The sequence below is a fragment of the Ascidia mentula genome, chromosome 4, assembly GCF_947561715.1.
Source record: "Ascidia mentula chromosome 4, kaAscMent1.1, whole genome shotgun sequence".
In the NCBI taxonomy this organism is placed as follows: domain Eukaryota; kingdom Metazoa; phylum Chordata; class Ascidiacea; order Phlebobranchia; family Ascidiidae; genus Ascidia; species Ascidia mentula.
The window spans coordinates 13,375,290-13,392,734 of record NC_138569.1 but is presented as its reverse complement, the minus strand read 5'-3'; the positions used below and the strand labels follow the sequence as shown (position 1 = coordinate 13,392,734).

Sequence of the window (17,445 nt, the reverse complement as noted above, 5' to 3'; positions counted from 1 at the left end):
TATACATAAACGTGTATTTGATAAAAGGAAGGTTTTTTGTGTCTTTTTCTGTACTATTTTTGAACACATTATTTATCATTTTACATCATGAATGTTAATAGTTTTTTAAATTTGGCTTTTATTTTAGAAAATTTCTTTTGATTTACCTTTTTTCTAAAGGCTTTGAGCTTTTACTGTAGTCTGGTATCTCCGCTTAACATGGTTTTAAAAGTTTTTTTTGTAGTTCTCTTTAAAACACTTGTTTCAAATTTGTGTCTATTATTCGGAATAGTTTTGTTATAACTTGGTGAAACAACACTTTTTCTTGAACAACACTATTTCTTTATTAATCATCCAACCAAGATGTTATTTCTGAATATATATTTCGCCTATGCAGCATCCTCAGTATTCTTATTCAAATAGATAATGATCAAATAGATGATCAATAAAGAAATAGTGTTGTTTAATTGACCTTCTCACAAACTAGTCATTTATGATTTACTTTGTTTCTGTCTGTAAAGAAATAACTTGATGTTACTGCTATGCTCTTTCCTTGCAGATATTAGTTTGTAAATAATTTGTATTGTTTGTGTAATATTATAATCATCAACAAATCTCGGCTCAAGATTTTTTTTATTCACATAACCTGGATTATTCAGTTGCAAAATGAAATTTCTGATATTCGTAGTCATCTTAGCTGTTCCATTTAAAGGTGGGTCAAAAAGATTTCTTGTAGATAACGAATAATATCACTGAATAACATCTTAGCATTTGACTTGTATGATTGATTTAAACTGATTTACAACATAGATTATTTGTAGTTTGTAATGTATACTCAAAATACAGAACCTCATATATATATATATATGTATTAATGAAAATATATATGTAGTTTTCGCTTTGTACTTGTTGTGTGATTGCACCACTCCTATTTACTTAAAATTTTATTAACCCCAACTGGTAGTTCATAATAAAGAAATGGGCATTATTTTCCAATCCAGATAAGAAGAGATTATGGGGTATTATATTTTCATTAAATTACCATGCAAGAATAGCTGGTGATCTTGATTGTTGTGTCTTGACTGTGTTTTCAATGTAACATTTTAGCATCCCACAAAATTGAATTCAGTGTTATAAACTGTCAACTATGTTACATGAACATTCGAACATTGTGGAAATTGCTCAGCATGCTTTGTGTTTGGTCACACTGGATTCACTTACATTCACTTGAATAGGTTACCAGTGATCTATACACTGTATAGGGTGAAGGAGTGAATGCTATGACGTCGTTCCTATTTATTACCCACTTTAGATTGTACGGATTGTAAAAACGCTGTCAGATGAACCGCATTTCTCTGGACCATGTCACTGTATGTGTCATCATCGGTAACTGAAGACGTTGTTGCGTTTAAACATTTAGAAAATTATTGTTTTCGACTCTAGTTTTGTCGTACACAACTTGGAAACCAATCACAAAAATTTTAATTTGGTCACTGGTATTTGTCGCGCACAGCTTCGTAGTAATGAACTTTGTCGTTTAATTCGACAATACATCACTTTTCATTTGTAACTTTGCACGATTGACCAGGAACTGCAAGCACTGCAAATGAGCTGTCCACCACAATTTCGTCAAACCGAGTTACACAAAATCAAGATGAACTCAACGCCGCTTTGTCCAACGACTTGGGGTGCAAATGTACGTTGCACACTTAATTACAGCTTGGCTGCGCTAAATTGCGTGTGCCGTTTCGATGCAGTTGGCGACAAATTGAGAATGTTGTGATGGCCCAATTTCATCTTGGTGCAATTCGCACCGAGCCTAAAAATCTACCTCACCATTGCAGTGTGTTGCGAAACTGCGTCATAATAAGTTTAACAAAGCGCTGTTCATGAGTGCTTTCATTGCATGTCCTGATTATTTTTCAATGTATTCAAACATGCACAGCACAGCTTTATGTGTAGTGTAGCGGGCACGTATGGCATATGAAGTTAATACCACGTCTTCAGACCCTTCCAGTATGGTTTACTAAAGCGTAAATCGCATTATTATTGTTGCATAATTGCTCTATTGGAGTGCAAATTACTTCCGCATTGCCGTAATGTTAATATGCCACATCTGGGGTGTGAAATTGAATCAAGAAAGCAAGATTTTGTGCAAATTGCTTGAGGCGTTAAACGAGGAACTACAGCTCGCAATGTCTGCTCTGCTGAGAAAAGTAATTTGGTTGATCGTCTTTAAATTAGTGGCTAATAGCAAGGTTGAATGCAATATAAGTATATGTTTGATAATCTTTATGAGTTACCTTTGGCTCACACTGTTTAATTTTCTGTTCAAGTTCACCGAAAGCAAATTATTTGGACAAAGGCCAGCAAAGCAGCAAACGCCATTTGTGTACACTTGCGAAAACCTTAATTTCAACGAAATTTCATTGTGCTATACATAGCGTTAACATTACAATTTCCATTGGTTCGCTATCCGTCGCAAACGCATAACATTTAAGATTTAGAAGTACCTCAGAACTTTCAATCTGCTATTGGGAATTGTTTACAATGTTAGGAAATTAGCATGTGTGCCGTCGTCAGTTGTGATAGGATGGAGCGACCTTCAAAAAAGTTTCGATATTGTGATTTAACGCGATAAGCGTTTCATTCCAATGAAATTGCTGCGCAACCAAGCGCTTTACACGGACTAAACAAAAGACACTTTCAATAAAGGACGCTTGAAACGTTTCGGATGACTATACTGTACACAATTCCCTATTGTTTTTTGCCTGTTACATTATACGACGCAACGATCGGCGCCGTTTTTATTGTGTCTTTTTGTGCTTGGAAATATCACAAATAGAAAGGAGTTTATGGTATGTCCTTCGGCTATTGTGAGGTGTGCCAACATCTGTCAACCCTCTTGTGTAGGGTTTTTGCATTGCAGCTCATTAATGTTCAACAAACATATGTACTAAATTAATGCACTGGTATTAACAACCAACCAAACTCACAGCACAGAAACTCTTGTCAGGGTCCATATTACTGCATGCCTTTTTCAGTACTTCACACATGGGCAAAGTATGCCTGACAGTACAGGGTTCAAATTAGCAGTTCGCAATTCGCAAATTGCGAACCGTTTTTGGAGTTGTTGCGACCCGTTTTTGAGATTATGGCGATGCAACACGAAGCAGATTATAAGGCGCCGCATCCTTCTTTATCTGTTCATTCGTACACGCAACAAGCGCTGATGCAAACAACGTTTTTGAAGTTTCTTGGTTATGTCAACGACTATTTTCTTTCAATTCTCGTATTTTGTCAAGCCTCTATTGCGGAAGTCAATAAAACGGTGACGATGTATGACGAAACAAATATTGGGTAAACGAGTTTAAAACGGCAGGTTTTCAGCGTAATACACAATCGCGTACGAAGCAAAATTTATGTATAGGAAGTTAGGGTGTAACGTTTTTGCGATACGTTTTTACCGCTAACTCGAACCCTGCAATATATTTTATATGGTAGAAATAGTTCACTTTCATGCCAAGATCGTACAATAATAATTGTGTGAGTTTTCTTGACCACTATGACACATTTTTGCTACTTTCTTGGCACAATTTAAATGTTTTTATTTGTTTTATAGATGCAGAGGCTTTAGGGCTGAGAGGACAGAATGCAACAGCAGTGATTGGACCTTCTTATAGCAAAGCAAATGAGAGTTTATATTATAACAAAGCAATATTAAAATGTTTTATTTCTGGACAAAAACAAGACACACAGACAAACAAAATATGGTACGGCCCTGATGGAAAGCTAATGGCATTTGATGAAAATGTTGTCAAACATAGTGAAAGGTTTGTCACTTTGTTGTATTGTGGCTAAAATGTTAATTGTGATTTTTGTTATCAGAATTATAGTTTCTTTTAACCAAAACGAAATGTCTCTGCAATTTACTTCGGTAAAGCTTGGTGATGAAGGAAAGTATGTATGCGGCTTGTCAGGAGAAACTACAGAAGGAAGTGTCACTTTTACTGTGAACCGTATGTAACTCATGACAACACATTTTGATTTTTTATCTTTCATACTTTAACATAACATGTTAATGAAGAACTTCCGGTGATTTCGATGCAACAATATAGGGAGCCGGTGGTGGAAAATTCTATAGCTGTGGTTGCAACATGTTTTGCAAATTTTTCCAAACCCCTACCAACTATGTGGTGAGTAGCAAGTTGTTAAAATTGGTGGACATGTAAATAGTTAAATCAAAACTTTTTATTGGTGAAGGTTTGAGAACTCCAAAGGTAAAAGAGTTGATAACTTGGCAAAAACTATTGCAATGCCAAAAGCAAATGAAACTGACCTTCCAAGTTTGTCGCTAGACCTGAAGAAGGTTTTTACACGGTTGGATAATCATGAAACTTTTATGTGTATGGTGTCACATGAAGACTTTGAAAAACCTCTTTCTATCCCAACTGGTGAAGTAACTGTACATTGTAAGTTGACATTTGATATTTTTTTTTTATAACTGTGCTTTATCTATAAGCCATAGAGTTTAATGTAGTCATTCTTAAACCAAGGGTGCTTACTCACCACAATCACTTTCTGGGGGGGAGGGGTGGGGGGGTTGGGGTACGTGGTCGTTGAGGATAAATCTTTGGGTTTGTTATATAATAACATGTATTACTTCCACATCAGAAGGGGGTGCAAATCTATTGGTGATTTTACAAGGGTGCTGAAAAACAAGTTAAGAGCCACTGGTTTATCACTTTTGTTTTATAGTCCCAGCATCTGCTGAGTTTGTGGAATCAAGTCTTCAAGGCTCATATCTAGAGCTACAGGAAGATGATAGCTTTGAAGCATTGTGCATGGGGATCGGAAGCCCCCAACCAGAGATCAAGTGGAATTTTGTTCCGGATGTACAAATAACCTTGCCACCAATTTCAGAAGAAACCAAATTGTCTGATACACCTGTCAGTGAGGAAGTTAACAACAAAATTCCATCAAACTTTATGGTATCAAGCAGTAAGTAAAAAATGACACCATTAGCATGATTGTTTGTTCAAGGGGGTAGTGTCATTTTAATAACGGATTTCAAACACTATTTGTAAGTTTTTTCCTCGATCTGATTATGAAACTCTTTGTAGATGGAAATAAAATTATCAGCACAAGCCTGAAGGCAACCTCGGAGGATGTTACAAACAATGGTACATTCACATGTACGGCATCAAATGGAGTGGGGTCTCCTTCAACGATTTCTTTTCATATTGGGGTTTATGGTAAGTTTGGTACATATATTTTTAATTGTGAATTTTCAAATGGAAAAACTACATTTTATCATCAAAGACTACCACCACAGTGTCGTAAATGAATAAACCACTAACACAGCTTTGAGTGAGATTCTTTGTCATGAAATGTTTGCACAAAACGTCAATAAAGTTGTACACTATTTAACAACCTTTTATTATTTTCAGATAAACCAACTACCCCACCCCCTCCTACTACACCTGGTAAGTAGCAGTTTCACACGTCATATATGTACATTTCCTTTACATGACATGTGCATCCGTTCACCTTACCAACTATATAGTTGTTATAATTGTGCGTGCATGTTAATGGCCTCACAGCTAAAATCTTGGTTGTTTTTCTCTCCCCTTTGAAAAAAAGGTAATTTCTCTGCCGAGATTTTTTTCAATGAAAATTGCCTTTTTTGGATTGAAAAAACTAACCTTTTGTAACATTTGCTGCTTGTCATCTGGTGCAATAACTGCTTCTTTTCTTTATATGTTTACCTATTATTAACCAAGTAGTTCAAGTACCATTAACATGCTTGACTGCTTTTAGCACAAAGTCATGGAGCTGGGAGTGGTTTTGCAGGTATATTTTCCATGCATTTTTCTCATGGCAAATTTTTTTTTAATTTTGCATTACCAATGTAATGTTTCAAAACATTTTTGTTGTGTGCGTGCTATTCTTTAGCTATCTGTAAATGGTAACTTTGTTTGTTAAATCTAAAACTATTTTTTTCATTATGTATGAAAGAATTTCATTTTAAGTGTATTTTTTATCACCAAATAACAAAAGGGTTCTTTTGGTTGACAAAACCAAATCCAGCTCAATGCACACCTAATAAAAGTGCTTTTATTGTGTGCTTGCACAATTCAAGGCATCTCCATTCAGTCTAAATGGCACATAGTATGTTTTTGTGGTGATGTTTCTCTGTACTTACTGCAGATTTTGGAAAAAAATTTGAATGCATGCTATAATATTTGGCGGGGTGACTGATGTCATTTGCATGAACACATTTTTTCTTTGTGTTTCCAATACCTCAATAATACCTTACTATATTTAGCACCAACCACAACAATGAGTCCAACAGTCGACGCTGCAGTAATCGGTGGAGTTGTTGCTGTTGCAGTATTTGTTCTGATTGTGACCATTATCATCCTCATGCGCTATTTCTTAGCACACAAAGGTACAGAGTGAGATTTTTTAACACTTACCTGGAAAAAGACCTAAGTGCCTAATGTAGGTCAAATTGGTGTTGAAAGGTTTAACTTTTCAGTCCAACAGCTTTGACAGACAAAAATTTATGCTATCAGAATTTCCTGTTTTTTATAGTGGACAAATAAAGGTAAAATCATGCCTTAAGTAGGTGTGTTTCTGACAAAGAATTTGTTGTAAGACATAAGACACAGGGATTAAACAAAAGCTCTTTAATGTTGATGTGGTTTTAAATTTAATACTTTACAATTACCGTATTGTAAGATTTGCTATTAAGTGCTATTTTAATAAGAAACTGATGATGCCTTAGTATGTAAGCAAAATTTTTCAAGCAATACATCAGCTGGCATCAATTGGAGGTAATATTACTTCATTCAAAGTTTTTCTCTTTTTTTTACAACGCAGGTGAATATTACACAAATGAACTAAAACGAAATGATGACCTTGAAGAGGTTTCAGTCTCTGATGACGATGACCTTCCGACAACTGAAGCTGAACTCCTTGGTGAAAAAAAAAGAACTGAACACTTTTTGTAAGAGTGCAAAAAAGATTGAAACCCTTGCAGAAGAGTTAAACTGGGATCGAGTGTAGTAGGCTGTGGGCTTGTAGCGTTGCACATCCGTACACTTGCTACACAAATTGCACTGCTTGTAAATCCTACTCTTTGGTCGTTGCCTTATTGTTTTTTGATGAAAGTTTCACGTGTTTTTTTTTTTGGTTTGAATATTTGCCTTCGATATGACGTAATAGTACTCTCAGAGTTTGTCGTGGGATCAAAGTTTCATATATTATCGAGCTGTCAAGCACGGCTTTTTACGGTGCTTGTCTGTATGCGCATTTTACTAAAGCTGTGGTACTGTTGTTCATTGTGTTGCAATTGAGGACCAAATTTTATGCTAATTAAATAATCTTAAACATCATTTTTTTACCAACCGTTAACCATTTCATACATGTTTTGCAAATTTAACGTTGGTTTGATGTAACGAGTTGTTTTGCGAAGATTCTATTTTTCACGTCATTCGCCAAATGCTGGAATAAATCGTTTTCTTACAAAATCACGTTTTTTGGTCCCAACCGGTTTGGTGTAAAACGTCAGCAGTTATTTTAGTGTGACTTGTTTTCACAAAGTATCAAAAAAAATTTGGGTCATAACAAACTGAACTTTTTAAGTAATACGGTACATGAATTATCCAATGCCACTGTTATGAAGTCACCCACAATTCTTTTGACGGATTAAAGATAAAACAGATTTTGTTCTCGATTTAGTTAGTTTTTCAAAAATCTGTCACATTTTCTACCCAAGAAATTTGGTGAGAAATTCCCTTCTCTAACTTTTCTACAAAAAAGATCCAGGTATCGTAATCAAGCAATCAGTGATAAAAGTGTGACAGATTTTGGATTGATTGAGCCCAGATGCACAAGCTATTCCCAAAGTGATTTAAGCCTGTTATGGAAAGTTTTAGTGTGATCTTGGGGTTTTCGTCAGCTACTAGACAGGGTATTGTTGAAATTTGGGTTAAAAACTACAAAACATGTATGTGGATGTCGCACACACTTTGGTGTAGCAGATACTCGGGGCGCATTTGACCACCTACTTGGACACTATTTTGGCTAAAAAAGCGGCAAAAAATGTGTTGGTCTCTGGCAAATGAATCACGAAACGTTCATCCATTTGCAAATCAGTGTTGGCTCCAACTCACTTCAGTTTAAGTGTATTGTCAAATAATAAAACATAAATAACTTGAAAAATTGGGATCTTAACCATAGACTGCAGATGCTAGCGATCACAGTATACCTTCCGTAATGGCAATACGCACACAAAGCACCAGCTTTTAACAACAGGATCAGCCTGGCTGTTGTATGGAATGTATATTTCGTCCTGTGGGCATCGTCAGTTTCTTGGTTACAGTAAACACAATAATAAAATGATTTTTAGGGCGAAAGTGTATATTCCAAACAACAGCCTGGCTGATCCTGTTGTTAAAAGCTTGTGCTTTGTGTGCATAACAAGACATAAAATTCTGAACGGTTGATGAAATCAAAGCCAATTTAACGTGTCCCTAATAAACGTGCACCATTTGTTTTTAGGCATCTACATTTAGTCTGAGCGGTACATAGCATGTGTTTTGCTGTGCTCATTGCAAATTTTGGAAAAAAATCTTGCACACACAAAATAGTTGCTTTGGCAGCCACCCGTGCCTGACGCAATATTTTTTTACCATTTTAATAGTACCGATGTTCATCAGTTTTGCATACAAAAACAATCGGTGTGTGTATAAATGCAGATAACCTTGTAGGCTTGATTTGTGTGATTTCATTGCGCAGATAAGTAAAGGTGCTTAAGTAGGCCCACGATAATGATGATGCTATTACTTTAATTATTTCAAACTTGCTGTAACTTAGTTTATTGGAGTGCAGCGCACGTGTTTTTGTAAGACGTTTTGTGCCGTAAACCTCATGGTCTAATACATTTTGTTCAGCAAAGAATTGTAGTGGTTTATTCGAAAGCCGAAAAGCAAAGCATTAGAAAGGTGTACAGGATATTGTGTGTAAGTTGAAAAACATCAACCGTTTCTTCATACTATACTTAGAAATTATGACAGGAATACAAACACATTCAGACATACGAAAGCGTCGATTAGCATAGGCAACACTCACGTAAAATGGTTGCAATACACTCTATGTACAATACGTAGCACCGCACTCGTTAATTAACTATATATTAATATACAAAGAGACTGGCATACAAGTCCGCAAGAAAAGTACCTTATAAATGCACATATTAAACTCACAATACATAAGCCCCCGTTTTGTATACCACGCTATAAAGTACCAACCCACTGTGTAGCATTGCAATTTTGTCAGAAGTTATTTGTGTTTAAACGAACACAGAAGGCAACTGATGGCAGTTCAATGAAGTTCACCACGTCACGTTAAGGCACAAAAGTTTTCACAGCAGATAAGCACTCTACACTTGACAATTTTACAGTTAACAGTGCTGTATGACGAAATTGTTTTCAGTGGGAAAAACTATACACAATTGCCACTGACAGACAATGTGAAAGGCAATAACGTTGCGTTCCAGAACCACAAGATGTATAAGATAATATTTTCGTAAGTAACATTAATTAAAATCAGCAACAATTTACAAAGATGAGTAGTACCACAATGGGAAAGATAGAAGTGATCATGGAAAACTGATTTGAGTGATTTACTGCAAAAAATGCAAGCGCTAAAAAGTGCAAGTTGCAAGCACGGGAAGAGAACAACAAAAAAAAGGGTTTGGTAAAAACACTTCACAATTTCTTAAAGATCGGTAGTGTTAAGAGTTTCATTTAAATTGCTCTTTACTAATTTTTAGACAAATGCTTCTGAACCACCACCCTTGTTACTGAGAATTGAAGCATGTTCCGATGCATCATCAATACCAGGTACATTTTGATACTGAACTGCTGGCCCACTAAATTAATTTTATAATAGGTAAAGCTAATGCTTTCAATACTGTACAGTTTTATGAAATTTGTAGTCCTAGTGAGCGAATTACACACATCACATTGTAGATGTTACTGACCTTTGTTTAGAACATAAGACAATAAAATACCAGTCAAAAAAACATTTTGTAATGAAATATGGAAAAAAAGAATTACTTGCATACAACTACATGAGAACCACTGACCTGGTGCTTAACAACCACATAATACTTTACTAAAAATAGTTAATGAATTATGTAAAAAATGTCCATAAAACATTACTTACCCTACTCTGCACCTCCACTTTTTCCAAACAAATAGAGCAGCTACTGTAAGGATGACACCAAGAGCTAATCCACCAAACCATAAACCAGACATTGAACCAGAGTCAGTTTTAGTGAGAACAACAACATTTGTATCTACAACAAGCAATTTTCTTTTATTTTGTATCCACTTTGTTGTGGGCATTTCTAACACCGAAAGTGCTTGTTACTTTTACCTAATATATGTATGGCATAAAGTTTATGTATATGATGGTTTAAATCAAACACTCGGCAAAATAGGGTTACATTACCTTTTGTACAGTTGAGTTTGTCTCTGATAGATATTAAGTTCAGTTTGTCATATTCAATAGGAAAGCTGCATCTATAAATCATCAATAATTGTTTAAAAAATAACACGTACAGTGAAAAATATACTTTTTCAAAAAAAATTCTTTTCATTTGACTTTCTGCTAAATAAACACGCAACTTTTTGGTTTGCCGCAGTTTTAACATAATGTTATTTTTTCAATAGTTTTAATTATTTTTGTATAGCTTAAACTTGTAGCAATGCAAGCAACTACATTTCAAAAACTTACATTATGCCTTCCCCAAACAAGTTTTTCCATTGACTTTTCGTCTTTAAAAATGTTTGCAATTTTATCATTTTACAATCGCAAACAAAAGAGTTGTCATCAACAAATATTTTGTTTACTGTGACCTAAAAACATGTAGTGCTTCGTAAGTTCTATGATGACACAAAATATTAAAATAAATCTCCTCATAGATGTATTGACTTTTTACACAAATAAAAAATAATTCGAAGCATTAACTAAATATAGTGTTTAATGAACTAAGCAATGTTAATTATTCAAGTTTTTATTGACATCGACTTAACAATGCTGTATGGAACTTACATCTGCTGGAAGAATGAGTGGTTTTATTGTCGCATAACTCATTGTTTGTATAATGTTTCCTTCCATGTGAATGAATCTAAGCAAAAACATTTTTAACTAACATTAACTTTCAGTTTTATAAAAAATTAACAGGTTTCTTTCAGTAATTGAAAAGACAAAACAACTTAAAATTTATTAACAATATTTCTGGAAAAATGGATCGTTTATTCTACATGCAATCACACAAACCTTAGAACATGACCATGGGACCATGTATTAACAATACATAACAGAAATGTTGTTTAAATAGCTCACCTGATTTTTTCCATACCGGCAAAGGCATTATCACTTATTTGGCTTATTTTATTGTTTCGAATATAAAGCCACTGCAGGGACTTGAGATTCTAAAATGAACCATAGTTATTTCAATTAGATAACAATAAACAAATGCTCAATTTATTTACCTTAAACATGTCATCATTGATTTCAGTCAGTTCATTGTTGTCCAGGACAAGAATTGTCAATTTTGCTAAATTGCCAAATAGTCCTTTAGGTATGTGATGTAATCTATTGTCTCGCATTGTCAAAGTTGAAAGTTGGCTGAGGTTAAAAACCTAAAATAAAACATTGTTTTTGTCGCACAAGGCTGGTAAAAAAACACAATTATATCAATACAATTATGATAAAAGTTTTTGGTTTTATTTGGCAATTTAAAAGCTTACATTTCTCGAAATTGTAGATATTTTGTTATTATCCAAGCGAATTTCTTCCAGCATTTTAAAAGGTTTAAAGGCATGTGATTTGATTTCAGTAATGTTATTGTTTGCAAGACTTAGTGTAAGTATGTCTTTTTCCAAAGAACTCAAGTTGGGCATAACTAAACAAAGAATATGGTTAGGAAGGTTACAACTCAAGCAAACAGTCATCACAGTTAGGTAAGGTTATTACTCTACTACCAATTTCACTAAAAAAGTACTTTATTAACCAACAAATTAATTATGAGTTAGTGATTAACTAACCAGTGATTGGGCCAGTACTATGTATACCATACATCAGTAATATCAATTGTTTTTGGTGGTATTCAAAGTGAGAGAATAATTAAATTTACTACTAATTAACTGATGATTTCTAAAAACTGTGTAATCACCTCCAAGTATAAGTTAACCCCTTTATGAACTAATTATAATATTTCTCTCAAATTGCCTGATTAGATAAAACATATGTATAATATATGTTTTCAGCACTTATACCATAATCAGGAGCACATAATGACATCAAACTTTATGGCTAGTTGTGAAAAAGTGTGACATCACCAATCACCACTTTTAGATGTTTACAGTAAGTTGACTATTCAAAAATAATTAGATAGAAAACAATGTAAACATGTGATGATTACTGTCAAACTGAAATCCATCTGATGAACAATCAACATGTCGGGAAATGCAAGTGCACTGTTCAACACAATCTAAAACAGGTTTGTTGGTCACTGTGTCCTTGGAAGTGCCATTCTATACAAACAAAAAAGTTAATATTGAGCAAGTAATATTCTTTTTTTAGCAAATAAAATTTACTGTAGACTAACAGAAATTAAATAAAATCCCACAACCTATACACTGTGCTGCCGTGTTGCAGAAGCACATAGTGTATGTACTACAACAATTGGGGAAAAAAAGTGTCAAAATGTACATTGTATTAACCCTATTTTTTCAATCCAGATGACAAATATTTGTGACTATATATGAAACTGTATTACAGTGCTGATTACAAATTAGCAACAAACTAAAATTTCATATACACTATTTACTTCACAGAAATGGTGGATGTTGGTGGAGTGGAGGTATATATATATTGTTTAAATTTATTTATAATTGCCACTTGCAAGCCTGGCATAATCTTCTCCTTTTAATTCATGACAATACATCTAATTTACATACTAATTAAATTTGGCGAAGTTCGCATAACCTAGCAAATGTGTGCTGTTTTCTATTGGTACATGATCATAATAAATATGATTCAAATCTACCTTTCCAGGAGCGACATTGTTAGGATCTTTAACATTATCTTCAGCACCAATAGTGATGGTGGTAGAGGCTACAATAGAACCCTTTTGGTTGGAGGCTGTACAGTTGTACATTCCAACATCCTCTTTCTTAAAGTCATGTATAACAATAGAGCCATTAGCAAATGCCTCAATTCCATCAAATCTGTCTGCTGTATGCATGCTGTAGCGGTCAGTATTGGGTGCCACCCATACGATGCTGGGCACAGGAAACCTTTCTGTGATTAAATACAAAAAAAATTGTAAAATCAATTTGCTTGCCATTACACAACGCTGCCATCAATATAAGATTCCAACATCATATTTACTCAACTAACAGACCTTCATTATGTCTGCACATTATAACATCACAGAATCACAGTTAATTGTCGTGTATATCTCTTAATTTTTTTTTGGTATATAATCAGTGCATGTGGCTAGAAGCACACATGCAGAGGTCTTTTGCATGTTTAGTTAACAAAGATGTCTTAGCTATTTTTAATCAGGTCTAATTACACAACATCAGGCTTGAAAAAAAATGACCTTATATTACTTCACCTATCCTAGAAAATTTTTGTGACAAATTGAACCAATTACTACTGTTTTTAGATCTGGACCGGCAAGCAGTTTTACTCTTCAAAACACATTACACCATCCAGAAATATACAAGTTAAACAAACAATTTTAAAATATCCTTGAAGTTGTTCTTACTTGTATCAACTTGACAATCCAACTGTATCGACTGATGTACTTTAAGTTGAGTTGATTGTGATATTCCATGTATTATTGGTGCATCACATTGAACAAAGGTTTTATTATTAAGTTGAAATATTGGTGTGTTTCCTTTACTAGCTCTACACAACAAGAATGCTGATTAAATAAGACCCATTGTCATGTACCATGTTCCACTAGTGTTTAAAAAAAGTCATACAGTGCGATGCCAAAGGGGACACCATGACTTATACTAACTTATGATTCCCAGCAAATGTACAGAGAATATCCAATTTTAAATCACAATAGTAAGCTAGGAGTTACGTGTTACAAACAAGGCCTCCAAGTAGCTTTTGTGCCCATTTGGTCTTTTTAATCCAATTTTTTGCAGGTATCATTGCACAGTCACATGACCAAGGATTTTCCTGAACTGAAAACACCTAAAAAAATTGCTGCTGTAAAACAATGAGTGGATACATCTTTTTGCTAATTTATTCTTTTTCAAACAGGGCATCGAGTCTTAAAAATAAAAAAATACTTTTAACAAAGGCAGTTGCCCTCAGGCATATATCTTTCATATTTCAAAACTAATAATATATTGGTGTCAAATTAACGTAGTTGTAGTTGGCAAAACCTACATATTTTCTTGTATATTGTACACATGCTTACCCATAGTTACTATGACACTTTCATATTTCTATGCAGCATTTTGTTTGATTTTACCTTTTTTGTTTGTAAAATTACCTTAAACATGTTGGAGTGAAGACCTTTCATCCACTTTGGATCAAAAGTATGAAGTTGATTGCCCCTTAAGTGAAGTTCATTTAAACTCTTAAGTTGCGAAAAAGCATGTGGATGAATAAATGAAATATTGTTGTAACTTAGATCAAGAATAGTCAATTTTTCCAAATCATACAAAAGAAAATGTTGAACGAAGTCAAGTTTGTTGTGATCAAGTCGTAATTCCTAAAAATATAACCATAAATAATAATGGATATCAGCTTTTAGATTTGCCTCTACAGCAGGGTGATCCTGCTTTGTGGAACATTTCTGCAATTAACCTTGATCAAATTACATATTTTTATAAATAGACAGAAAAAAACTATGGAAATGTGAGTTTGTATTCACAAAATCTCCTAATAGCTTACACAGGCTTAATAACAGATGTAACAACTTGAATCATTTTTGAAATCAAAAATGAATCATTTTTTAATTGATTTTTTTCACCTATATTTGTAGATCACTATCGCCAAAAACATAAATTAGTTACAAATAATTGCAAAAAGAAAAAAGAAATTATAACATTGAGAAATCTTTAGTACTGATAACCCTAAGTGAAATATTCCTTTTTTACAACAGCATTTGAACTTACAACAAACAACTACCTTTAATTGCAGTGGATTCCATTCAAACACATCATCTGTTACTCGTGATATGTTGTTGTGACTTAAAACCAACGTATTTAAGTTGTCAAGATTGTCAAAAGCATCATATCTGATGTTTAAAATACTGCAGTTGGATAGACTAAGAAAAGTCAAGTCTTCTGCATCTTTTATCTGAAATGGGAGCAAATGCTTTAGCAAAAGTTAAACATCAATTTCACTTTTAAAAAATTTAAATTGTTTTGAATGACAGCAGCTAGAAAAGTGGTTACAAAAGTCTTCAACATTTTAAAAATCTGTGATTAGCAGTTACTGAGGAAAAGGAAAAAACAAAAACTATTAAAGTTATGCAGAGAAATAAACGTAAACATTAAGTCATAAAGCATTTGCTTTCAAAGTAATTGTAAAGATAATGACAATGTTTTAGGAACATAGATCTGGATGTAGTGGCATTGAGTTTATATCACTAGACACCATTCTCAATTTTAGATAAATTTCTTTTATAAAGGATGTTCACCATTAACCGTTGAAATGAATTACAACTCTTTTATTGTTGACCTAGCCTATAAACTAGTTAGGGATCCTTGAATAAGCATTTTAACTGGTCTGTAAACCACAACAAGAATATTCAATATAGTTTGTTAAGATAGTTTGAACCATACTTCAGCTTAGCCATGAACCAACTCCAGACCATGTGTTGTTCTATCCAAGTATACACTTTTGGAAACACTTTCGGTTCTCAAATTAATGGATAGACACCACATTTTCGACAACATAATTATAGCATTCCAGGCACATTTAGAAATAAAGTATATAATTACAACATTTATTGTGTTTTTTGTTAAGTCTAAGATATAAATTTTTCACCTAGGTTTACACCTTACACTGCTGGATGACTTTAGCAGCGATTAATATTTGTAATATGTGTGAGTGTTTTTGAAAAGCTTCGCAAGTTTTATACATTTTAAGTTTGGTGCGAAAATTTGGTACTGTCTCATTACTGTCTCAGTTGGAAAATATATTTTATATAAGTAGTTGATCGTGAAAAAAATTAGTGAAATTTTATATTTTCTCTTCAGGCCAACAAGTTTGAAATAAATAAATGAATTTACAATTAACTAACTATAGCCTACTATACAATAAATCTTACAATTGCAGTCTACATTTATAATTCTTACTGTTGCTAATGTGCTGAAACTACTCCCACTTAAATCAACTGTTCTTATATCTTCTCCAAATTGTTCTGGCAAAGTGGTGAGTTCACTACATGTGAATACATTTTCCAAACATTGGCAACCATGGTCACTGCATGCACATAAATAAAAAATTGTTATAATTGTAAAAACAATTAGGGTATTTTAGTTCATGTCAAATTATACAGTAGCAAATAATTAGTTGCATTGGCTTTAAATTGAATTTAACACAATGTTTACATAGCCTATAGGCTATATAAAAACAGTAAATTACTGTAACATGTTTGGTTTACCTCAGTGGACATTTTTTTGCCTGTGAAATAGCATTTGTGATCAAAGGAATAGCAATCAAAATTAAAACAACGTAACAACTTAAACCCATATTGAAAAGATATAAAAGTAAACTGCAAAAAATATTGTAGTTGCAGGTTAGCTATTTTCACTACACCGTTTACGAGGTTGAGGTCTGAACCACAACACACAGCCAACTCTAAGAGGTAATCACTTGGTCTGAACTTTACGCTAACAAATAAACAGCGCAGACAAAAAACAACCAAGGAAACCAAACCAAGCTGGTTTGGCAGATTAGAATCCCTTCTCTTACAGTGTTTCCACAAAAAAAAAATCTAAAAAATTGATGTAATTGCCAACTTTGAAAAGATGCATTGCCAATTTTTAGAAAAAGTGATTTGTTTATTATATAACCATTTGTCTGCCTGCATATGGATGCGTGTTTTTACAAACTGCTTATTTGATAAAAAGTTATTTTCTGTTTTTGTAAACAAAATGTGTATACCGTATTTTACGGACCATAAGGCGCAACCTAAATCCTTTTTTTCCTCATAAATTGATCGTGCGCCTTTTAAGCCGGTGCGCCTAATGTATGGATCACTCAATACCAGTACCGATACTATTATAAATAAACCACCGTCTTACACAATAAACTACGGTAAAAGCAACTAGCAACTGTGATATTCATACTATTGTGACTTGCTTACATATATTACGTAACAAGTTTTTGTTTAATGAGCTTTAT

The 17,445-nt window shown here is 33.7% G+C and overlaps 2 protein-coding genes across 3 annotated transcripts; one reads left to right on the top strand and one right to left on the bottom strand.

Annotated features, from left to right (window-relative positions):
* The first annotated feature begins 542 nt into the window (after positions 1–542).
* Positions 543–7,511, top strand: LOC145898533 (cell adhesion molecule 1-like). 2 transcript variants are annotated; one of them, XM_082987027.1, is made up of 11 exons: positions 543–691; positions 3,602–3,812; positions 3,868–3,998; positions 4,067–4,175; positions 4,243–4,451; positions 4,738–4,980; positions 5,103–5,234; positions 5,430–5,465; positions 5,800–5,832; positions 6,308–6,430; positions 6,865–7,511. In XM_082987027.1, exons 1-11 carry the CDS (start codon positions 646–648, stop codon positions 6,993–6,995), a joined length of 1,404 nt encoding a protein of 467 aa, XP_082843153.1. In that variant the 5' UTR covers positions 543–645; the 3' UTR covers positions 6,996–7,511. The 2 variants fall into 2 exon arrangements, with proteins under 2 accessions (XP_082843153.1, XP_082843154.1); XM_082987028.1 differs by lacking the exon at positions 5,800–5,832.
* Positions 7,512–8,854: 1,343 nt separating this feature from the next.
* LOC145897463 (uncharacterized) lies at positions 8,855–16,834 on the bottom strand. Its single transcript, XM_082985770.1, has 16 exons — positions 16,703–16,834; positions 16,395–16,521; positions 15,220–15,390; positions 14,579–14,800; positions 14,159–14,274; positions 13,835–13,977; positions 13,109–13,362; positions 12,482–12,593; positions 11,808–11,962; positions 11,550–11,699; positions 11,401–11,489; positions 11,107–11,182; positions 10,789–10,910; positions 10,504–10,574; positions 10,216–10,348; positions 8,855–9,919 (listed from the first exon to the last, which is right to left on the bottom strand). The coding sequence occupies exons 1-16, from the start codon at positions 16,789–16,791 to the stop codon at positions 9,817–9,819; spliced, it is 2,133 nt and encodes a 710-aa protein (XP_082841896.1). The 5' UTR covers positions 16,792–16,834; the 3' UTR covers positions 8,855–9,816.
* Positions 16,835–17,445: the final 611 nt, after the last annotated feature.

Excerpts from the sequence above, each read along its gene's own strand:
- LOC145897463 (XM_082985770.1), bottom strand. The coding sequence starts at position 16,791 with ATGGGTTTAAGTTGTTACGTTGTTTTAATTTTGATTGCTATTCCTTTG. Across the intron at positions 11,490-11,549 it reads TCAATGATGACATGTTTAAG|AATCTCAAGTCCCTGCAGTG; the intron begins GTAAATAAATTG and ends GGTTCATTTTAG. Across the intron at positions 11,183-11,400 it reads GCCGGTATGGAAAAAATCAG|ATTCATTCACATGGAAGGAA; the intron begins GTGAGCTATTTA and ends GTTTTTGCTTAG.
- LOC145898533 (XM_082987027.1), top strand. The coding sequence starts at position 646 with ATGAAATTTCTGATATTCGTAGTCATCTTAGCTGTTCCATTTAAAG. Across the intron at positions 692-3,601 it reads CTTAGCTGTTCCATTTAAAG|ATGCAGAGGCTTTAGGGCTG; the intron begins GTGGGTCAAAAA and ends TTTGTTTTATAG. Across the intron at positions 4,452-4,737 it reads TGGTGAAGTAACTGTACATT|TCCCAGCATCTGCTGAGTTT; the intron begins GTAAGTTGACAT and ends TTTGTTTTATAG.